The sequence below is a fragment of the Pyxicephalus adspersus genome, chromosome 2, assembly GCF_032062135.1.
Source record: "Pyxicephalus adspersus chromosome 2, UCB_Pads_2.0, whole genome shotgun sequence".
Classification (NCBI taxonomy): Eukaryota; Metazoa; Chordata; class Amphibia; order Anura; family Pyxicephalidae; genus Pyxicephalus; species Pyxicephalus adspersus.
Window position 1 is genome coordinate 80,335,776 of NC_092859.1, and position 25,805 is coordinate 80,361,580.

A 25,805-nucleotide genomic window follows, 5' to 3' on the forward strand; every position below is an offset into this window, starting at 1 on the left:
TTTTGTTCATGTTAAGTGAATATATTTTCAATCTGAACAAAGGAAGCAAAACTAGAATCGGCTATACACTGCTGAACTTTGCAATTAAATCAAGCTTTGCCTGCAATAATGTAATTTTACAAGAACTGCTGGATGAACAATTACAATCATGTGCATGCCACAAATTTTCATTTCAAATAAAGACAGAGCAGTATATACCATACGTTACCTGTAGTAACAATGGGTAGCAGGGTAAGGAGGAGGAACGAAGCCTCGGCATTTATGAATAATTCTATGTTCTTCTTATTTTCTTTCCTTCTTCTTTCCCCTTGTGGACGTTTGTGACTAAATTGAGCAAGGCAAATACATTCAAGCCATTTCATAGAAATGCACCCACTAGAAAGCCTGGCCATATCACATGGGAGCCTGTAAATCATGCTGAAATATCATAATCCCCTAGCAATTAAGAAAAACAAGCAAAATGTGTTAATCTCTAAAAACTTGAACTTGCCCTCTCTATCACTATTGAGGATACAGGTCACAGTTTTATGATAAATTGTAACTGAGAACTCAACTCTCTACTGATTTCCAGCCAAGTGATCATGGATTTAGGAAATTTGCAGGGCTGTTACAAAAATTGCACTTAATGTGTTTTCCTGTTATTGATTGTCCTTGTTTCTATTAAAGCATAATATTCTTCACTCCTCTTGTATACTAGGGAAATAACTAAAAAAAAGTATTTATCTTTATCACAACAGAAAGATACAAACTAATAAATGTGTGCTTTGAATAAATGCAGGTTATGGTGTGCAAAGCCACATATTGGTTAAACTCTTCACCCTTCTTAGCTTCTTAATTTAAATTTGCATTCAAATTTTCAATATTGCCAGGAGAATTTATTAACACTACAGGGCATTTTACAGCTTGGCACAGCGTTTCCTACCATCAATTATAAAGAAAAATCATTGAATATACCAATTTGTATGATAATTATTGTGTATTAACAAACACTGAAAAATAGTCTGGTAAATCATACTGTGTTTTGTCTTCATTTAAACTTCTCATTAGTAAATTAATAACTTCTTTTTTTAGACAGGAATATGTGTAAAGAATCTAAAATGTATCAAATTACAGCTAAACCTCATGATAAATATGCAAATGTAACTTAAATATTTTTTGTCAACTATTTATTGAACTATCAGAAGTTCCTATGTACTGGTATCTTTGACATCTATTCCCAAAATAACAGTACCGGTCCAGAGATGCTAAAAAATATGTTGAGGTTTTGTTTTGGTAAGCAGTGGTGGGTTGATGAAGATATACTTCATATAACTCAAAGTGTGTCAAATGAGAACTTGAGCTGTTGTCATAGATAGATTTATAGTTTATGGATATACTAGTTTTTCACCAAATAGTCCACTCTTTCCTCTGAATAGTGTAGATGTGTCATGGATCACAGAACTCTCCCATCTGTCTGGCATCCAATGTCTGTACATCAAAATTTAATTGAAGATTGCACTGCCAATACAGCTCTCTTATTGTGGGGCTAAGCTTTGTGATACCTATTGTTTTCAATAAGCAAAAAAGATACAAAATGTATATTTGAGTGAAGTAATACAATTCTTATTAAAAATCAAATTAATAAAATGAAAAGCCCTATTCTAAACCAATTATTTTTTTGCTAAACACAGGCAGGGTTTAGAAAAATCAAGTTTTTAAGGTTACCTAAATCTTCATTGGGGATTTTACCGACATCTCAAAGGTACAAGAAGTGATGGGGAATATCTCCAATGAAAGAAAATTTAGGTTATGGTGTAGTTTTAGTTTTTAGTGTTGGTGTTTATGTCTTCCTGCCAGGATGAAACATGTTACCTCATGTCTTGTTCCGGTGTCATAAGGAAAGAAAATATGACTACGGGGTCATAGAAAGCAGTATAAATTTGACAGAACCTATAACTCTTACCTTGTGTAAAAAAAGTAAAAAAGTTTTAGCTGAAATTGTCTGTATGTAAAAATATAAAAGTACATATACTCTTCATATATCTATGTGTATGAATAATTAGATGTATAAAAAGATGTAGATTCTTGTGTGTTATAATATCATTTGGAATTGCTGTATTTTTATCATTTGGAACTTGGCCAACTATATAACATTAGGACCACCCGAGTGGTCTATCCACTGTAGAAAGAAGCTTCTAAAATGTTTTAACACGTGTCACATTGTTCTGAGATTAAAATATTCTCCTGGTACATTCACTTATTTGTTTTATGAATTCATCTGACATTCCTGTGTGCTTCACATTACAGCTCAACACGATGGGAATATCACCAAGTGGCATGAAGCCTATTTCCAAAAACCAAGACCATATTTTACTAATGAAGGTTTTCCAAATCCATCGTGTCCAGATGGGGCAAACCGTTTCCTCAGCAAGCAGGAAGTATATGTCATTGGAGCTGACAATACCTGCATGTTACAAGAATTCTGTAATGGACCCTTAAAACCAAGAAAACAGTATATGTATGTTTATGTTGCCATGATATAGCAATTACAACAATATACATTTAATTTTTAACAAACATGCTTTTGAGTTGTCTTTCAAAATTTTTTGCTTGTCTAAAGGCAACCTGAGATACTAAATTTGGTCATTATACATGGTTGTTTACTGTAAGAACCTATTCAATGCACAACATTTGCCTTATGGGCAATATTTAGATAATTATTGCATTAAATTAAGATAACAGCATACAAATTAAATGTAATTTTAATTAGTTTCAAGAACTTTTAGGAGCATAGCAAAGCCGGCCTACAGAAGCTAATTGATGCAATCATTAAAAAAGCAGCTGCCTTGGTAAATAGAGCCAGTCTTTGATAGTAGCTTCACTGCATGTGAATTAGTGAAGGATTGATAACATAACACCTCTTCAGTGAAACATCCCTGGGGAACTTCCCCATCCCATTGTGTTTTAATTAATAGCTTCCTAACCAGCCACATCAGCAGGACTGCTCCCCCACAGTATCTGGTTTGTATGTTCCATGAAGTAGGCTATATAGTCCGTTGGAAATATAAATCCCATATCAGTTCAGAGCTGCTGAATTTTGTTATTGAGTAGGTATCAATAGCCACAACCTGTTTTATTGGTTAATATAATTTTAGACTATTTTCTTATAATAGCACGGAGATAAACTGATGCTGTTGATGGGTCGCTTGTACAGCATTTTCTACACCTATCTACCTAAAGCTATGAGATGATTGTTGCCCTATTCATTAGAAAAAAGGATAAATTAGAATACGTATGTCAGTAGATTCAATGACGCCTGTGCAGGGACCCCTGAAAACCAATCCTGGTGGAAAAATTATTGACTTATTTTTCTAGGACAATTACTATTGTTTCCCTGAGTTATGGGATGTCTGCTTACTGCATTAACAGGCACATTCAGCCAATGACAGTCAGATTTTATAGCCATGATTTTAAATCTTTTACAAGCATATATTTTTGCTCTGCTGTCCGATTATTCACACATAATCAGAAACCCTTGTGTGTGGATTCTCTAACTGTAAAGTCCAGCAACAACTGTCCTTCCATTGTTAACACCAGTATACATTATATACGATTCTGCATAAGTACCCTGACCTTTAACATGTTTAACCATTTACAGATACAGTCATTGTTAGCTAGTATAGGCATTCAACACCTGTACTTGTACTGTACCATAATATGCATAAATCAAACTAAAGCCCTTTCTGTACCCTCATAAATGATGCATACTATGTCAAGACAGACTAAAAAGGTAAAATAGTTAAACATAATAAGTACAAAATCACTTCAAAACAAAGCAGAAAATCTTCTGGTCCTATGGAGTAAAAGCTGTTTCTGAATAAGTTACCCAATACTTACAATATATTATATTACCATGGTGCCATTTTTGCTAATTTATTGCTGAGAGGAATGCAGATTTTTTTTTTCTGTATGATTTTTTTTATGTTTACATTTTGCTTCTTTTCTTCTACAGATTTAAATTTAGAGCTACAAATTTTAAAGGACAGTATACAGACTCTAACTATTCCATTCCTATAAAAACTTTGGGTAAGAACTTATAAATAGCAGAATATATATATATATATATATATATATATATAAATGTGATACAGTATAAATTGTGTCTATGATAATGAAACACATTTCTGGATTTAATTTTTTGTCTTTTCGTAAAAAACATACTCTTAATTCAAAGGGCCTTCTTATTTAGCATTGAAGTTGTTCTCAAATCCCTGCACGTAGCAGTCCAGGCACGTAGGGTGCAGTGGTGCAGCCAAATGCTTTCAGTAAACTAGTGTACATAATGCATTGATCATTTTCTGTAAATGTCTGCAAGGTTAGAAACTGGCATCTTAAATACACAAGGCTCAAAAATTGTTCATATGCACCAAGGGCACAAGGAATAAACAAATTCTGAAATGTCCATGGGATAAAGCTCTGTAGAGAGGCATGTGTTCACATCAGAAGTGCTTTTGTCCCCACACAGGTCAATAGGAATAAAAAAGCTTAGAAAGTGGTCAAGTACACATTAAATACACTGGTGAAAAAACTCTGGTAAAGCATCTCAAACTGATCTTAAATGAATACCGAGTGCATGAATGCATATTATATTTGTCCATCAAAACAAGCCGATAAACTGCTAAAATTAGAGAGGGTAGTGATTTTATTCACCGTACAAATGTTGCTTTATTGTTTGCATAACTTGCCAGAAACCCAAAGCCATTAGGCAGGTAGGAGGGATTATTGCAAAATGGACATTGCCAGTCCCTTTCTGCAATAATGACCTGCCTGATCATGTATTCTTAAAAGTGAAACCTTAGGTTCTCTTAAAATAGATTGGCAAGGACATCTAATTTATCTATTTCACATGTTTATTGAAAAAACAATAAGTGAAACTATTGCATGTTTCATTTAATGTTAAGGGCCCAACATTTAAAAGCACTCAGTAAAGCCAAAGCTTTGTGCTGTAGCAGGGTGAAGGGAAAATCATTTTCATTATCTGAGGGAAGGGGTTGATACCTCAGTCCCTCTTCATACATAGTGATTATAGTGTGTTTGCATGGCTCCATAACATAGTAATCAAAGGAACGATTAAACTTGTCTGAAACATAAAGCAAAATGTAACTACTGGGTTTATTTGTCATAAAAATTACGTAGCTCATGACACTACATGGCAAATTGATTGAATTAAAGTAAATAAAGACACATTTATTCATTATGACATAATTTGCTCTGTGGTTCTACTCTTTGTTAATGCTGCTAGAAAGATTTTGTATCATTTGAGCACATTTACAGAGGCTTCAAAGACATTTATCGTAACAAGATTTTAAATCCTGGTCCAATGTTGTAATCATTAGATACTTGAGAACTGTTTAATAGTAAAAAAGGAATGATGAATATGTTAAGGTTTAGTTTGCATGATCAATCTTTGGGCCTGATTTATTAAAGTTCTCCAAGGCTGAGGAGGATACACTTTCATCAGTAAAGCTGGGTGATCCCACAAACCTGGAATGGATCTGGTCCAGAATTCAAAACATTTGTTAGCAAAACCAAATGACTTTAAGGAAATCTATTCCAGGTTTGCTGCATCACTCAGCTTCACTTTTGAAAGTGTATCCTCTCTGGCCTTGGAGAGCTTGAATAAATCAGGCCCTTTGAGTGGATCTCCAACCTATTTGTTTTTAAAGCAGAAAATATTAAACGCCATGTAGTACTTTAAAAATCCTGTGTGTTCCATTTTTTCCTAAAATACCTCTATTGCAAAATGTATTGTTAAATCTATGAAGGGGCAAAAATTAATTATTAATTCCCATGGAGAATTACCTTAGCTTTCATTTTACCTTTGTGTTCCAGTAAAATCACTTTTCAGTAAGATTATTTTTAGTAGTTTATCATGTTAACTGCAAGTTATACTGGTCTAGTTTGTAACTTTTTTCTTAGGTCTATTCAACACCAATTTACCGGATGATCTAATATTTCTAGTATTTGTCATATTGTGATACAAAATAAAGTTTTAATGCTAAAAAAGCCTTTCTTATATTTATATATTATTACATTGCACACATTTATGGTTCCTTATACACAAAAAAAATCCCTGTACATGCACATGAATGTCAGTGAAGCTACTGGGTAGAGGTGTAGGATGACATTTGCATAAAGCCCTCATTAACTGTAGTCTTGCAGTGTTGGTAAACAAACAATATATCCCTATACTCACAAAGTCTTTACATACACATGCATGAAAAGCTTCCTTTTGCAGTACTAATATTTTTCCATTGCCTTACATTAACTATGTACAAAATAGGCATGTGCACAAAGAAACATCAAAACATCAGCATTTATTTTTGGTGTTTGATGAACTGAAAATAATAATAATAATTGAATATGAGTTCTGCAGTGCAATTTGCACATGAATCTTAGTTAAGCCAGTTAGCAATAAAACATGATGCATCCTAATTTAACCAGGTAGCAGTGAGCAAACTCCATAGTCAATTTGTGAGCATTGTCCTACTGAAATCATACAACAGTTGTATCTATAGGGGGCTACTATTAAATACCCATCACAAGAATAAACCACTGCTGTTGCTGTTGTGTTAAAAAATGTTGTAAGTTATTCAGTTTCCAAATGCTAGACTACAAATTAAAATGGCATTTATCATTCATCTAGTATATTATAGCACATACCGAGATAGAAAGGTATTTCTTTTTATCAAACACTGGGGATATTATTAGTTAGTTTTCTTTTTCATTTCCTTTTCAACTAAATTATGTATGTAAGAACTGCAGTCACTTTACTACAAAAAAAGATTTTTTTTAATTTCCATTTTTTTCCCCAGCTGATGGACTATCAGAAAGAGCTGTGGAAATTATCTTATCTGTTACCCTGTGTATACTTTCTGTTATTCTTCTTGTGGCTGCCATCTATGCTTTTGCAAGGTAAGATCCTCATTCATTTTGATATTGGACATTAAATAAGTTATAACTGTAACTCATTCCTATTGGTTATTTTTATATCTTTATACTTAGATAATAAAACACAGTTTTATTAGCTATAAACAGACAAGAAATATAGATAGTGTTTTGTGAATCTCTCTAGTGTTGCTTTCTTAACAAAGTTACAAATCAGTTTCAGTGCAATCCTATTTAATAAGCAAATACATTTTTGGACTTTTAAGACATATGAAGAATTATGTATTTCTATAAAGTAAATTGAATAGCATTAAGAAAAGGTCATGTGTAACAGTACTAAAAGTAAATTAATCATAACTCTATAAATATCTAAAGCAGGAATTTTGTGTGCAATCTTGAATTCAGGGTACAAGGTTGAGGTGGGAATGTAACTCTGCCTGATGAATATAATACATTGGAATGAGTTAATTTACCTGGTTCAGTTAACAAAACGTCTCTGAATTCAAAACCTAAACATAAAGCTGAATCCCAAAAAAGCCTATAGGAAATAAATCTGGTCATTTATAGGGCTAAAAGGCAAACTGCTATCAAAAAGGCTTGGCTGTGTCATTTGGTGTATGCGCTAATGTGAAAATTAGGGGTTGCTAATTTCAAAGTAATTGAAAAGTAATATTAAATATATTATAATATAAATAAAATATATAATATATATATATATATATATATATATATATATATATATATATATATATATACACACTTCAGTGAGTACAGTTACACTTCAGTGAGTACAGTTCCACTGTTCACTAAATAATTCATAGCATGATATAAAAAAAAAATGTGACATGCTTCCGTTAAATATCAAGAACTACTGTTAGCAGGACTCTATTGTGTGCCAACATGATCTCTAATTAGCTTTCATTTTTAGAAAAGTTACATGAACATGGAAAACAAAGTGTGTATATTTTACATATTTTCTTTAGAATTCGGCAGAAACAAAAAGAAGGTGGTACATATTCTCCCCGAGATGCTGAAATAATTGACACAAAATTCAAGCTTGACCAGTTCATCACAGTGGCAGACTTGGAGGTTAAGGATGAGAGATTAACACGGTAAGCATACTCATTTGACAAAACAGTAGTCCAAAAGGTCATCAGCCATGACCCCACCATGACCTTTACTTGTTTGGAAGTGTTTGTCCTGCTCTTATTTATACAGGTCAGTGATATCCTCTTTCAAAGGCTGACCTGTGTCTTTCAGACACTCAGTTTTACAATTGAGTATCACACACTTTTTCTAACTCTTTTTAGTTTTTGACAAATTTTGAACTTCCCTTGATCCTCACTGTAAATTCTTCTTCATTAAAATATGTTTAGTTTTGTTAATATATTGGTTTATGCAGTTTAGGATACTGATGGGTAACTATGGAATATCACTGACTACATGATAAAAAAAACAGTAAATATCCATAAAGAAGTCATGCACCAATAAGTAATAACCTTTTTTAACATAATGAGTTTTATGGCATCTGAGTATAATATTATACTCTAAAAAATCCATCATACATACAATTCCATCATGCTGATTTTGGGAAATTGTCAGTTGCAGCCAATGAACGCAGCACAAAATGGCACTGACGGATAAGAAAAGTGAAGGGCTTTTTATTTTATGATAATATGGTGATTCAAATTTATCTCTGGTATTTATTTGTATGAAACCGCAGTAGCACAGCAACAATAAGCTTAATAGCTGTGCTTCATTTGCAACCAGGGTGTCACTTTCCTTTATACATATATAAATAATTTCAGCATTTAAAAGGCCTGATGGTGGCAGTACCAGTGCAAGTCGTGGGGAATCTCCACTTTGACTCCTGTCTGTTACTAAGATGTTATTGTCCTAATATCACGAAGTTATCACAGCAGAATCACTGCTGGAAGCCATTAAGAGTGCTACTGAATAGCTTCCTTTATCATTGCAAATCACTGTTGCACTTTCATTCATCATGGTTTTATAATTAGCATAGTAAATTTTCTTAGAAATTCAGAAGTGTAGCAATAAAACAACAAATTACCCTGAAAGGCTGTATTCATCATGATTAAATTAATCAGCCCATATATTTTGTGGGTAGATAGTTGGAGGATCCAGTTCAAACTTGGTTTCAAAGCTTTGTAACATTTAACACACAGACTGCTTCCATTTTTGTTGAACTCTGTGAAGCACCTAATTGAAATAAAATCACCTTATGTTGACATCTGATGAATCCTTAGTATTTTTCACATGCTATACAGTGTCCTTGTATCTTACAAATACCACATGGGGAAACTTACAAGATGATGCGTAGAAATGGATGATTTTTTGCTAAAAAGCTTTAAAAAGTATTAGGTGACACATTAAACGCTCTTGCAGAACTTTCAACTTTACTTATTAGTCCTGCTTCATGACCACCTATTGAAAAGGTCATTTTCAGTGGCCCAAGGTGCTGAATCATTGACCTATAATAGATCTGACTAAGCAGGGTTAATGTTGAGGAATGACACACTTACAAGAACAAAAACTTGGTGGGCTTCTCAGTGGTTTCCAATGCTGTGAAAATAATAAAAGACTAGACTAAAATTATATATATATATATATATATATATATATATTTACTTGATGTAATATATTTAATGTAGGTACCTGTAAAAAAGGTTAGATTTATACTTTACCTCGCCCCCACATTCTGGCATCAACATTGCATGCCTAGCTAGATTCTGGAAAATACAAAGCAGCTGAAAATTCTGCAAGAAGACACTTTTGATATGGACTGGAGTGTCTTCTCACAAAATATTACTTGGTTTTTATTTCCCCGAAATCTCTACACAAGGGTGTAGGTCATCATACCCTCAGAAATCTGGGAAAAGGTAGGTATAAATCTTCTTCTTTACAGGTTTGTTTTGGATCTATTACTATAATAATTTTTTACCAAACTCCTTGTAGACCTTTTTTTATTTTGAACTCTGCACAAGTTTAGTTTTGTCTAATAAAAATACATTAGCAAATATCTTTTAGATACATCTGTATATGCATCAAGATAAAAATACACATTTCAGGGCTGTATGGAAATGCTTACATTAGTGTTACCTTTCTTAATTGAAAAAATTAAAAAAAAACTAGAGCAAAGTCTCCCAGGTTAAAGTAACCTCACAGTGTCCTACTTTGTGCTGCCCAATCTGTCATTACAAGTCAAAGTTACAAAAATACTATACAAGTACTGACTTTTCTAAAAGTCAATATTTGAAAATAAGTGGACACCATCAGTTACATTGTGAAATGGGAGATCACTTTTGCATAGAAGGTTGGGTTTATCAAGGGGCTTGAAACAGTGTATTTGTGCAGTTGCTAAAAAAAAAAAATCCTACCAAAGAATTCATTGGAAGAGTAGGCGGGCCTTGCTCACTAAAGTCTATGAACTATGCAGACCTCCAAAATTATCTAAGAGGAAACTCTAACCTGGTTGATGGATACCTTCAATAATGATGGTTTCTGCTTAATAGGAAGTTTCTGCTTAATTGTGAACATACACACTCAGAATACTCGACTAACCTGGTCCCCAAATTCTATAAGCAGTTTTATAAATCTTCAGGAAATCTGGGAAATGATGAAAAATTCAGATACCCGAATCCTTAAGTATTTCCCTAGTTTTACTGTCTCCGTTGTAAGACAATAAACCATAATGACATACTTTTCTTGCTAGTAATTTTCATTTTATATTCTATGAATTATGGAATATTACAGTCAGTATTTGTAATTCAATGCTTTTCTAGCATTCTGATTGCAAAGATTGCATTTAGTTTGCAAGACAATGCTCTTTACACTTTTCATCTAGACTACAAATATACACATAAAAAAATATTTTTTTTTTTTTTTTAACTCAGTCTAATGGGTTTCCTAAACTAGATTCACATAAAAAATGCTTTTTATTAAATACACAATTCTGGTCAGTCGTGGGACAAGCTTCCCTAGCACCTTATCCCACTAATAAAGTCACTTAATAGATGCATAATTTTCTAACACTTTTGCCCTTTCCTGTAGATTGAGTTTCTCAAGCAGATACAGCAGCAGTTAGGGAGAGAAAGGAAACCTACCTCTTCTACTGTTTTTCAGCTCAGTTAGCACTCTTGAGATCTAGGGGGTTTTACAAAAATCCAAAGATCCCAGCAGAAGGTGTGTACATATGTTGGTGATAAACAGCTACATTAAAAGTGGCTGCCACATTTGCTTACCCAGCCCTGGTTACCGTATCTACAGTTCTAACCTGTCATTAAAAGAAAAATATGCTATAATCCATTTTTAAATAAAACTTCAATAATTCTTTTCTAAAATGTTAGAAAGTTGGGTATTTCAAAGAATAAACTGGAACAAGTGAAAAGGAAAAGAAGTAACTATATTTACTATAGTTTATTATTCAGCCAATACATTTTTTCAAATATTAATGAATCTTTACTTTCAGATATTCATCATTTTTCTTTAGACGCAAGGACATATATGTCATTCAGTAAGTCAATGATGGATTGGTTGTGTGCTCCTGTGTCCACAGTATACAAATGGTCTTGTATTTCCATTAGCTTAAGATGGGGACACAAGACTTTCTTTTTGATAGTATATGGTTAAAAAGACCACTACTATTAATTGTCATAATATCACATCACCTTGATGAAAACAAAACTTTTAATCTATGTCTTAATTGGGCTGCAAACAACATGTTCTATATCAATGAACATTAACCATATACTATGTCTTGCTTTTAAAATACTTACTTTTTGTGCTATGTTATTAATCTTAAATATTAGTATTATTAATAATTATTAGTAAGAATATTATTAGAACTGGGATCTCAATCAAAGTGTACTTTCACAAATACTGTATGCTTGTTGTGACCTGTAGGTAGTATAACACCCTACAAAGGGTTGGTATGTATTGAATATAGTCATGAAAAATCTTTAATACGCATTTATAAACTTTTCAAGGAGAAGTAAATATTCAGGTTCAAGTAAGTATATGTACTATGCAAATGTTTATAAGAACGACAGCAGTCTGACATCTTTTAAATGGTATGTTTACCCCACTGACATTTCAATTTGCATAAATGCTTTTGAGTTAACTTAAATGTCGGGTTACTACATATAGTAAAGTCTTCCTGAATAGGATTTAAAAAAGAATCATCAATAAGATGTTATAGTTTTTACTGTCTTGATTGCTCTTAGCATCGCCAGTTTATATAAATATTAGGTTGGAACAGAATTTTCATCATATATCATTATAAGAAAGACATCTGTGTCAGCTGTATGTATGGTAGGGCTCAGAATTGGGCTAAAACTATCCCCTCATTATCATATCAACAGCTAGGAGACATCTTTCATCAGGTGATGTTTATTAAAACATCCAGCTTGCAGGATGTACAGGTCACTTTATCATTTTACTGCTGTTTAAAAATAAGGAAATGGATATCCAGCTAACAAGAAGATTGTTTGTCATTAGAAAATTGTACACTGGCCCCTTATGCACTGATCTAAAACCCTTGTTTGAAATCCTTATGCCCTTCAGCACAGACAATGTACACACCAACATATATCCACATCATATTTCTGATTTCTGATTGCAGAAAAATCTTCTCCTTTATGTGGAACAATACTGATAATTTTGTAATTTTTGATGTTTGTGTAATTTTCCTTATTAAGGTTACAAAGTACTTGTACTATAGTGCTAAAAAAAGAAAAATGAGAATTTTGCTGCACATTGGGAAGCATGTTGCTCACTAAGTAAACCATGGCTTTGTAGTACGAACGCCTGTTTTCCATTAAAATGACATTTGTTCTTTAGCTGTCCTCACAAGTTAAAGTGGTTGTTAAATACCCATTTACCTTATATGAGTCAGTGCAAAGAAACTTACAAAGTTTACAAAAGATCCTGCAGCTCAGATGTCAGTAAGATCAAAGGAGTCAAAGGACGATTTAACTATCTGAATCCAACCAAAATATATTAGTTTTGGGTGGATTTGACTTTATACATTTGGCCCGGCAGAGGGTATGATGGTTTAGCAGCTATAATCTACAGTGATTCAGTGATTGTGAAGAACCATATCCCAGTGTAATTCTGCCAGTTTATTCATGTTTTTTAATCTGCGTACCATATTATAAATTTATTAATTCTAACCTGGTAGTTTACATGTGTTGGGGTCACAAGGAGATATATGAACTTTAAAATCAACAATCTGTAGTATCATTTACATCTTCCAATGTGCTGGATACTTTAAATGCATTGTTTCAAGAGAAATGTAGGGGTCAGGTTACCTGCTTGAGCAGTATATAGTTAAAATAAATGAAAACACCCATGCAAAAAAAAAAGCCTTGCATCATGCACGTCAAAAAGCTGGCATTTATTGCAGGATTTGGCATCTGCATCAATAAAAAAACAAAACAAAAAAGTCTAACTTGTTTTTAAAAAAAGCAACCTGACACAGATATTAATATGTACCAATGAGTGATCTTTTTTCATGTGGATGGGTTAACATTGTAGCCAACTAAAGGGTGTCTTCAGTACATAAGATCTTTTGCCACCTTTCAAAAATGGTGAAGTATCTGTAACAGTGTGGCCAGTTATCTCATGAATCATCCAATCTGATGATTGATTAGAATCAGGGGTGGACATAGCCAACAGTGGGTCCTTGTTCAAAACTGACTTGTGAGCCCCTGGAAGTTAGTTCAGACTGGACCTGGACTCTGTAAGTCACTAGTCCTTCAGCTCTGGAATGCATTGCATTTGTTCACCAACTACACTCATTGGATAGAGTGATCTCCTGCCCAACAAATAAATCAAAGTTCCACCTCAGAACCTGTTTGTCAGGTGAGAGATTGCTTCGAACTATGAGTGCAGCCTGGCTGTAACTAGGATTAAATGGTCAAGCAGTGCATTACGACACCCAATGTGAAGCTGGTACTCTGAATGTGTTTTTTATATTTAAGTATAAGTCTAGGCCTGGTAGTGAGGGCCACTGTTGTCTGAGGAGGCCCTGGGGCCCTCATGCAGCTGCAAAGCTTACACATGTCTATGTCTGCCTACATTGTTGTTTAAGGAACATTAGTTTGCTTTAGAGGCCAGGTGGATCCTAAGGTGTAGACATAACTAAGTATATTCCAGCATAATGCTATCAGACCCACTGTATTAATAATACAATTATGTTTCATATTTACTACAACAAACAATAAAAAAGGAAAGGAAGACAGTAGAGATTTTGTTGGCACAAATGTGAGTATCTATAATTTTTTTGTTTGTTAAATGAACAAATTGAGTTACATATGATTGACAAAGTTACAAAAAAGCAACATTAGCTATCCCTAGTCTACTTGAAGTGAAGAGGAGTTTTTGGGATATCTAGACATACGATTATCTGGTAAGTAATCTTAAGTTAAGTAGTCCATGAAATAGCATTATCTAAAATCAGGTAAGTTTCAACGGATACCTGACTCGTTTCACCCTATGGGCCTCCTGAGGATATTAGGAGAACCATGTAAAAAATAAGTCAATGTCAGTAGGGAGAATAGACTGTTGATGTTATGAAAAGAAATAGACTGTTAATGATGGTATGAAAAGAAACTGAAGAAGCGGTGAAATGTGAGCAGTAAGAGTGGTTAGTAACAAGATGTTGTCTATAGTTAGTATCACCCTGACTCAGGGCTAGAAAGGATCATAAGATTTTCTATTGTCCTGAATGTCTCCAAGAGCTGACTGGTAAGAAGTAGAAGCAGCTGCCTCAATATCCAAGTACAGCAGACCCTGAGGAAGCCCATAGGGCGAAACGCGTTGGGATTTTGTTGAAGCTTGCCTGCGTTTGCATAATGATATTTCATGGACTACTTAAGATTACTTACCAGTTAATCATATTTCTAGATATCCCAAAACCTCCACTTTTTTAAGTGGACTAGGGATTACTAATGTTGCTTTTTTGTAACTTTGTCAGTCATATGTAACACAATGTGTTCATCTAATTTAATCTGACATAAATATTATAGATACTCATATTTATGCCAACAAAACCCCTACTGTCTTCCTTTGCCTTTTTATCCTTAGTTGTAGTAAATATGAAACATAATTGTATCAATAATACAGTGTGTCTGATAAAATTATGCTGGAATATACTTACTTATGTCTGTACCTTAGGGTCCACCTAACAACTTTAAATATTCTAGTAGGAGACACCAACAATTATATTTGATTTTTTACTACTACAAATTGAAATGCCTTTTATTGGTTTTCCAAATTAAAGACAGTTGGTTATTTAAAAGAAGTTCTGGTGTGCAGAATACAAACTAGATATCTGTTGTCTTGAAATAACATAATTTTTTTATGAAGGCTGATGCAATGAATAAATATATAGTTTAGTACGAACAATACCTCAGGGACTGAATCTGTTATCAAAAGCAATAGAAGGCCACAGCCATTAAAAAGTCTTTGATATTAATAAATAATTATTTGTTTCCATAATTAGGTTCATATCACCTAGTTTGTATATGTAATTTATGATCTCTTTAGGATGTCATTCATGGGGCACATTTTTTTACAGTGGTAAAATGATAAGCATAAACGTTTAAACAATAAAAAAAATGTTACATGGCCAAAAACTTTAACAACTGACCTCATGATGTCAGTTAAACTATGATTCCCATTAAGTTCATATACCATTTTAATGTTCTCAGTTTAATAATCAATTTTCTCTTTTATATGACACTGTGACATTCAACAGTTCTGGCACCAGAAATGTATGGTTATTCAATGGATGTGTGAATTGTAATATGAGTGGAATAAGACCTTTTCTAGACTAAAAACCCAGACATGAAATTGTATACCAAGCAAAGGATATCCAGAGTTAAAATAAAATCATAGTATTTTAAATATAAAAAGCTTGATACACTTTAAGCTAGCAAAATGTAGTATTTGGCCACATGTATCCATAAATTAGATTTTTATGGTTGACATAGAAATAAAGCAGTGTTCCCACTGCAGACACATTTGTTAGTCTATGAGTACAGAGGTAAAGGTTACTTAGACAGGGTGTTGGATGTCGAATTATATATAAAAGGAAACAAAGACAGCAATCCGTTAGCAGTCGTGTGTGTATCTTATGCAGACTGTAGAAAATTGCTTAACTTGGTGCTGTCCACATTTTTCAAGTGGTGAACTAAATATATCTTAAAAATTTATGTTTAGTGACATTTTTAAAGTCCCTAAAAATTAGGCAGATTTTACCAATACCCTCAAAGCTATAGATACTCCTTAGTAGGAAATTCTTCTCTAAGAACACATTCCAAGAATAACTGACTTTGATGACTACCTGACTTAAACATATAATTTTAATCACAATGATGAAATACCTGGATTCTAGACCCAAGCTATACATGTAACCTTTTCACTTGCAAAGATAAGGATTTCCATTGCAACATCAACTTTTCAAAAATTGCCCATCTCTATAGCTAAACTTCTGGTAGGATTAAAACTGAGTTCTGTATGAATGGCATGGGATATATATGTAATGCTTATTTTTTATCTACCAGCTTTTGTTAGAAGATATTTTATAGTTTTTACTAAGCGCTTGCTTGAACTCCTGTTACTTTTCCTTTGTTCCACCATTTTACTACCTAATTGTGCAGTTATATTGGAGTTCTGCACCATCACAACATATACATAGGATAATGTTAAAAAACCAACCTGCTAATAGCAAGAAATACTTACATCTACTCCTTACCATATAAAGAGTCAGCACACATAGGCGGGCTAAACAATGAGTATTATATATCTTAGATTTAGGGCCATTCTTTAGATGCATACTTACAAGAGAAAGTATGTAATAGACACATAAAAAAAGACCTAATACCACTTCAGATATTGAGAACAGAGTACAGAGGTACAGAGTGCAGTAACCCTGAAAATTATACAAGGAAAAACACTGTTCCAAATATGGCCCACAGTAAGTTCCTATCAAGCAAATGACACAGATTCAGGCTAAATACAATAATCACCAGACGATAAATTACTAAATCCACGCTCCGTCAAATTAAAAAAATGTTTGTTACTGCAAACAGTGCCAAAGGTTCCATATATGTGCATATATATATATATATATTTATATCACTTGACACTTGTCCTAGACCTGATAACCAGTTCTACAAAACTGCATATTCTTAGCAGGCAAGCAACATTTTCAATGTCATGGAGTAGATCTCTCACACTGCAGCATTCATTACCACACCACCAGCTCTGAGCTACAGTTTTGCTTCAACAACACTGATCTCATACTCAGCAAACACTGCAAATGGCCAAAGACAAACAGGCATCTAGTGCTGACTACAGATATTAAAGCCTCAAGTAATAAAAGCATTTTAACACTCATCCTGGGTCCGTCTGGGTTAAACCTTTTTAACCTTATTTAAGAGTCATATAAGGCCTATTTAAAAAAAAAAAAAAAACTGTGTTACCTTGTGTCTCTTGGTCCTGCATCTGACATAGTGTTTATAAATTGACAAACGGAATTAGAAATTTTACTTTCATTAAATGAAATTCCATTAAAGAGTGATTTAGAAATATTTCTAGACCATTGGGAAAACTACTATAAAATGGAATCTGGAGCTGGTTATTGCTAAGGGGGGAAATGTACTGATCCAAAATATATTTAAGACTCATTTTATGTAGCTTTGAGAGCAAAATTAAAATTAAAAAAAATGATTGGGGTGTCTTAAGGCTGGACATGTTTTTATTTATTTTTTATAATTTTAAAAATAAAGCCCCTCTCTATTTAAAAATGTACATGCTCCTCCTTTTGTAGCATATAACCCACTTACCTCCCCACAACCTGAGGATTCCCACCTATATCAAGTCATAAGAAAGATTCCAGGGGTTTGTTCATGAGGCTTTTGGTGGAATGAGAAAGCCCCCTATATTAATAAAGTGACCAGATGTCCACTCAATTCCAAGAGAATGAGTACTGAGTTAGTTACTTCTTACCCATTTTCACAAAGAACATGCACACATACCAATAACTAAAAATGTTGAAGTGTCCCCAGTATAAGGTCCAGCATCAATCATGCCGTAAACCTGTAACTCCATCATCTCTTGTGACAACCTGATGTCAAATGATGTTTACCCATCCGCCTTATCACAAGTAGTAGGGTACATCCTACACCCTACTACTAGTCACATGGCGGACTTTTTCTTTTTGAGTTGAGTTGATTAAAATGTGGTAGAGTTAGAACTCCTATCAGGTTTTTATAGCTGTCTACATCCCCATTAGTAAAATTTATCATGTAATATTGTCCTGAACACTAAGGTCAGGAATGAAAGGGAGGGTGAAAATTTTGATTTGCCATCATAACAGGAGGGGTGAATCTTCTAATAAGGACTGTGATTCCTGTAGAAACTATAAAAGAGGGGATTTTCTCAAATTGTAAATATATCCTCTCATTTTCTGTAAAGATAACTAAGTAGAAAGAGGAAAAGAAAAACTGACAGTGCTCCTCCCATACTCTAAATTTACCAGAAAAAGGTTTTTACTTTACATATATTTGAAGAGTCCAGTTCACAGTTTCCATCAATTGATTCTCACATTTAGATTCAGCATAGATTCAGCATTGTTCTCTATTTTTTTTAAATGATAATGATGAAAACATACAAAAAAAAAAGATCATGAGTATGTATACTATTTTTCATGCGCTGATGTACACAGGCAGTCAATAACTTTTGGGTTGTTTTGTCTTGTTTGTCTTCTACAGTAGTATTGAACACTAAAACAGTTAACCTAAGATAACCCTGTTATTATTATTATTATTACACCGTATTTATATATATTAGATAGATGCCAGATCTGGATCTCTTGGTCTCCATGCTAAAAAAAAAAAATGCACAGGTTTTTGTATCAAGGAGCAATGACCCTCAGGTTGAAGAAGTGGATGCTTTTTTTTTTTTGTTCTTCATAGGGATAAAGTGATATTGAGACAATGAGTTCCTTGTTGGAGGTAGGTTCTGCCTTTTACCTGAACCAGGACACGATTCATTCTTTCTTCGAAAAGACTAATTTCCTTTTGTAATTCCTGATGGTCCTTGTAGTGTTGCACCACCATCTCTAGGTTGCACACTCAAATCATTGTTCAATGTTGAGGTCTCAGCTGATACCAGTACCTAAGGTTCTTTAGGTTGTTTTTTAAGCTTCAGGCAGTGCTTAGTTTTAGCTGTTGTTTTTGGGCCGCTTAGTGTTGTTAACCACCACTAAGTTGTATTTGTTTTAGACATCCTGAATATTAATGACCTACTGTCTTCCTCACTGGATGGGACCTATGGTAAAAGCCTAATTTTAGCATCTAAATAGTATCTAAAATCCTATAAGCAGTAGTATAACCAGTAGATAAAACATTTGGTGTTGCTTAATGGACTTTAAGAAATTATTTTTCCTTAATTTTTTAAAAATGCATGTTTCTTCACTATGCACATTATACAACTGATTTTTGAGGAATAAACAGAAAGTTATTAAGTAGACATGTTCTGATGTCTGATTATGTCAGTCTTTCTGTGTGTGTATCACTGCAACAGTTTGGCATGTACTGTGTGCTTTAAAACAAATAATTACATCTATAAATATTAAACAGCAGCATCATGCAAAAATACTTTTGGGTACTAAGCTATACAGCTTCCACGTGAACATTTGAATGTGATCTCTGTTGCAGGTTACTTAGTTATAGGAAATCGCTCAAGTAAGTTGACCAAAGTTGTTGTTTTTTTTCCTTCTATTCTGAGCCTGTGGATTAAATAGTGTGATGAGTGTTAATGTATGGTGCCTTTTCATGCGTTTACAAGTACAACCTGCATATAAATCATAAAAGCATGACTAATTGCATGGTAACTGGAGAAATGCTTTGTCTCTCTCTGGGGTGAAACTTGCATGTGTGTGTTTTAGCTTGAGAAGTCATTTTGAGATATTTACACAGGCTGAAAACTCATGTTATTATGAGAATTAGTCCTACGCTGAACTTGTAAGCCCCGATCTGTAAAGAAAAGATGCGCTTAAATAATGTTATCTGTTAGGAAACCAAATATATGTTTATTCTGCACTTGATGTTATGAGGCCAGTATAGGGTTTCATTTAATCTTGTCCTTTCTGCTTAGACCTGTGGGCAAGAAAGCGTTCCTGCAGCATGTCGAGGAGCTATGTGCCAATAACAACGTAAAGTTTCAAGAAGAATTTTCGGTATGTTCCTAACAGTTGTCACAACATCATAGGGCCTTCAGTCATTTACATGTGTCACATTTCATGTCCATTTTAAGCATGAGACCAGGAAAAACTGTGGACTTGATAATCAATACCCAATTACCAGAGTGATTGTTTAAAGGGTAATTTTACACTGGTTTTGGTTTTACAAGCTATATTTTACCAGAAAATTACTTGGAAAAAGCTAAATTTATCATGGCTCATGTGTTTGGTAGGGTTTATGTTTCAATAAAATATAGTGTTTCAGACTCTCTTTGTATTTTGTATTATATGGACACGTGTTAGTGGTCCTTTTCATTTCATCTGGTTTACAAGGAAAAAGTTATTTTCCTTACCTGTTTATCTGTAGACTGTTTACGTTGCTTAAATTTACACTTAGCTTAGGAAAAAGTGGGATTTTTTATTGAACATTCATGAATATTTAAATTGTACATTGTTTTGCAAAGTTACATGTCTCTTTTGACTTAGTAAATAAGCCCCATACTATTATTGCTGTAAAGCATTCCATAGGTGAAAGTTTAGGTAAATACTAGTGGACAATTAAAAGTATTTCTTTTGTTGTTGTTGTTTATGCAACTAGTACAGGTACCTGAGATTGACGTTTTATCAGTCACGTCAATCCATGTTCAGAAGAGCTCAGACTGGTAGAGATAAAGGCAGAACAAGGAGCCAATAAGTTATGTTTCAATAGCCACGTGCTTACAAGGCACATGCTGACATAAGGAGAGTTAGGGCGTGGCAAAGGAAAGTGCTCATCAGTTTGCTTATTCTCCTACACTGTCCAATCACAAGCTGGAGGAGGGACAGGACCTATAAATGTTAATCAAGTGAGGCTTAAAAAATCAGGTCTTCCACCCTGGCAGACTCCAGGACCGCTGTGTGTCAGAGAAACTTTTCCAGGTAGTCAAATCCAGTTTTCTCTCTCTTGTAAATTGACAAACCTATTATATAAAATTACTAGAACTGCAAATTGTAGCAGTAATTAGGAAACTATTCTATAGTCTCATCTGAGTTTTAGTGGCTACAGCCACTGAGCTTCCAAAAGAATAAAAAATGTAGTCATGATTTTCATAGGGAAGAGTTCAAGATTGAGCTGAATCAGTATGCGGACCTAACAGATGCATACTATAGTACACCCTGCCTAGAGTTCCAACCCTTTAGATGCTTAGTAAAATACACACAAGTTGTTATTTGGACAGTGTCTGTAGCAGTGCATGTTTATTTTTATATTATACAAGCCTATTATTTTAGTATTATAGTATACTTTTCATAAAATATTTTTTTGTAATTTGTAACCAAAGAAAATGTATTCTTATGTTTTTCCCTAATGTCTTAGAAGAATGAAAACAATTGATAAAGTATAAGAAAACATGTATTCATACTTTTTTTTATCAATAAATCCATACAATCTAGAGTATGTTACAATACACACATTGCAAATATTGCTGACAGTGTGGTACTATATATCACTTTACTTGGTATTATCTTAGATGTACATTAGTTGGGTATGGTTATATTTGGTTGGTAGATGACTGGTGATAGCAGACATTAAACAGCGTGCAGTCTTCCAACCACTTAAACAGATGCACAGCACAAATGTACCTACTAATCACCAGAAATCGAGAAGGCTGCTGCATGCTAAAGTTCACATCTTTTGCTGTTGTAAAATGCTTGAAAGAGTCTATTAAAAACAAACTATATCATCATCAAGGATAGTTAATCCCAAAAACCAGCTGCATATGGCCCTTCAGACTACCACATTACCAGAAACAGATTCCAGTTCATTGTTCAAGTAAATGTAAGGTCATCATAATTTTTTAGCCTTAAATTTCAGGTTTTTAATGCTTTATTCTTGGAAAAAAAATACCTTTACTTTCTGACTAATGCACTGTAGGAAAAAATAGGAAAGCGCGTCTTTGACACATGTTACAAGGTATGCCCACTGGAATCCTCCATTGCTGTTTCAGACACGTGAAGTTTCCTCACTTTCCATACTGGTAAAAATGGTCACCAGGATAATCAGAGGGAGTGAATTACCCTGGCAAAGTACAGTCAGAAATTACAAACTGTAAGGGTTCTAACTCTTTATAACTACACCAAAAAATATGGGTGTGGATTCATATAATGCCATTCAGTGGAAGTTGGGGAATACAGTCCCCTTCTCCCAGTGTTTACCTAATCATTGAAGTAAATATAGGATTTCAAATGACATACATCAAAATAACCTATATCAACTTATTAAAAGTTCTTGAGCAGGACTAGGGATAAGCAAATATATCTGGGTTTGGTTTATGGACAGTTTTGCAAAATTTTCTTAAAGTTCAAAGTTTGCAAACTTTGCACGGAATCCAATTTAGGTCCATAAAGGGGTAATTTCTTGTTATTCCATTGTACCTATTTATCAAGCTAATAGGAAAGCTATTGTCAAACAAAAGGCACAGGAAGCCACGAGGGACATGTGCCCATGCCAAAACTAAAAGTAAAACAAAAACAACAATAAAACAATGATACAAATCAGTAACTTGCTTTACATAGAATTGTCATCTTTCCATAGAAAAATTAGTTATTTTTTCCATATGGTACTGAGTTATTTATGTTCTCAAATTATTAGCACTTGCAATTTATTTTTAGTTGACCTGGATTTGCATTATAGGTTGTTTGCAAACTTTTCTGGCTAATGTTAACGAATTGCAAAGTTTACAGATCCCAGGCATTTGCTAGGAAACTAAAGTAGCAGAGAAACTCAACATCATTAATATGCTGGGATTATTATTTTGCCATGATCCAAAACCATTCACTTTATAAATTAATTTAATTGCATTTCTCCTTTAGTGGTTGCTGAAATTCCTGGTTTACAATATTTGCTTTTCCCAATACACAAGCTCAAGGTTTGCATACATGCTAATTCTTTCAATTTAATAATCAGTTATAGGTGATTTTTGAATGGAAACAAGAAGTTCCTTCTTAGAACTGCATATTTGTTTTTTCTGTGTTGATCATTTTTATTAATATTAACATTTCCCCATTTTACAGGATCTTCCTAAATTTCTTGAAGATCTTGCAATCTCTGATGCCGATCTACCTTGGAACAGGTCAAAGAATCGTTTTACAAACATAAAACCATGTATGTTGCTTTGTTCTTATATACTTTTCTGCGAATAGCATAGAATACAAAATGCAATTGACTTCACTCTTAGGAAGCATTTATCACTAGTAAAGTGGAAAACAACTAAAAGTCCATTTTTAAATATAACTTTCATCATTGCAATGAAATAATTTGAATATGTTCTATCCATCTATAACTCCAAAGGTGTCCTGCAAAGTTAGAAATTTGCATTAATATATTTTGGTGTCTCTTACTGCAATTTTACCAAAGTGTGCATTGTTTTGTTATCTATGCTAAACAGAGCTGACACAGTCAGCTCCTGGAGCATCACATAACCCTTTCATTCCAGCTTAATGCACTCCCACAAGAGGCTTTGTACTGTGGAGATTACAGAGTACCTTATAGTCTGCTACTCATATATCTAAAGGCAAGGACTTTAAATCAAGCAATTTACCATTACACACTCCTCTCTTCAATAACCTACAATTCACATGTCCTTTACTCCCCTGAGGAAGCTGGTAAGCCGAAACATGTTGGGAAAAGAGACATAAGGATTCTGTTGCATTTTAAGTAACCGATCCTTCCTGTCTAAGGAACAGGATCACTTTTACTTTAATAGATGTGCTTGTTAGTCACTTAAAAAACACGCCGAATGCGTATGATACATAAAGAGGAGGGGGAGGAAAAATCTGAAATAATTTGTATGTAAACTCACTTTGTTTATTTGTCTTCACAACTTTGGTAAAATATCTAGCCACCAAAAATCCTGCTTGTGTCATTTGTTTCTTTTCATTTTTCAGTTTTTAAGGATTGGCTAAGTAATTCTCTATAAAAAAGGAAACCTAACCATACAAACTCTCCCTTATATTCATTGTTTTTGTGCAGCCTTTTTCTTTTTTTTTTTTTTACTAAACTTCAATATAGTTTAGGATATTTATGGAAGGCAGGCAATGGTAAGTATTACATGTAAGTGTTTTCTCCATAGCAGGGCTGTAAAGGCATTATTTTAGCTAATGCAGATGGTATTGTTACAATCTTTGCCCTGAGACTGCTATTATGGCTCCAGTTTCTTGGGAACTGCAATAATTTGCTTTTATTTTTAAACAAAATATTCTGTGATATTGCTACAAGAAATTACTTGCATACTGTTTGAAACTGATTAAGAACAAATGCTTTAAACTTGTTTCATTTAATGCAGAACGTTTAGGCATTTCTTCCCCTTACTATAATGTGCTGTCAGCAGCCTTCAAGGTTATACTTTAGACATGGAATGATTAACCTCTTGGTCATGACCCACAAAAGTTCCAGTGCCACGCATAACAGATGTTTTATCATTGTTACATTTTAGTTGAGAGCACAGTGTTTAGCCTGGTGGGCAAACATTAGGAATAATTCAGGTAGGAATACAAGAAAAAACAAGCAATAGAAGCAATTTAGATTTATGTTTATGTCAAACTGTGTTAAGCTATATTATCTGCAGCGAGTTGACTTTAACAGATCATATTGTTTAAAAAAAAATGATGTAAATGCAGGTTCTGAGTTTTAAGGACACAAGATTTATTTTACCTTCAATATTTTTGTCTTTTGATTGAAGTTGAAAATGTAACTACACATGACCTCGCATCTACATAGAACTGGCAATTGTCTGACATGTAGTTACACATTTTTTATAAGAATACAATGGCAAGATCCTGCCCACTGTGATGCCAGGATAGTTTTAACAATGTCTGTTTTTGTAGCATGCACTGTTTTACTAATAGATTATGTTGTAAGTGTGGCAGGACAACTTGAGCATGAAGTTATACTTTACACTTTATTTATTTTACACTTTGTTATTTTATTTGCTCTTGGTGTAAACATTCCCTAAACCATTCCCTCACCTTCTAGGTCCATGTATTTCAATGGCAGTAATTCACACATGGGAATGTTTGAGGAAATGTCTGATTCCTTTTTATATAAATAAATGAACAGATATATATTTTTTAAATTTTTTAGTTCACATGCTAATGAAACTGTAAGTACAACCTCTGCCATGTTTTTTAGGTATGTCAAGGTGAGGGCACAAAATGCAGAACTTATTACTCACACAAAATCAGACCAAGAAGAACATTTTTTTGAGATAATAGAACATTTACTCAGTTACTTCTAGCTGCTCTGTTCTAAGCTCTGCCATGTTTTACAAAACCACAGTTGTAGATGTCTCTTTACGTAATGACTAAAGACAACCTGCCAATCATTATCTGCTGTTCAAGAGAATTCCTTTAGCATTAACATGACAATCTGTTGTAGAGGAAATGTACAAAGAATGTGTCAAAGTCAACTGAACAGAATAATGTGGCTACCATAGCCAAATTTGCATGGACATTTTGTGCTTTCAATACTTTTTGAGACTCAGTAATTCTGATTAGAAGTTTTGACTTCATGGAAAGCATGTCTATTGAATGTCAGGGTTTAGGGCACAGAACTAGCATTTTCATAGGATCA

At 33.7% G+C, this 25,805-nt stretch overlaps 1 protein-coding gene across 1 annotated transcript in view; it reads left to right on the forward strand.

Annotated features, from left to right (window-relative positions):
• PTPRQ (protein tyrosine phosphatase receptor type Q) overlaps window positions 1–25,805 on the forward strand; it is a gene marked incomplete at its 3' end in the record, with an annotated part of 149,680 nt that overhangs the window by 117,016 nt on the left and 6,859 nt on the right. The window contains 6 exon segments of the mRNA XM_072401206.1: window positions 2,287–2,497; window positions 3,992–4,065; window positions 6,855–6,954; window positions 7,911–8,039; window positions 20,113–20,194; window positions 23,249–23,339. Coding sequence (XP_072257307.1) covers window positions 2,287–2,497; window positions 3,992–4,065; window positions 6,855–6,954; window positions 7,911–8,039; window positions 20,113–20,194; window positions 23,249–23,339 — 687 coding nt within the window.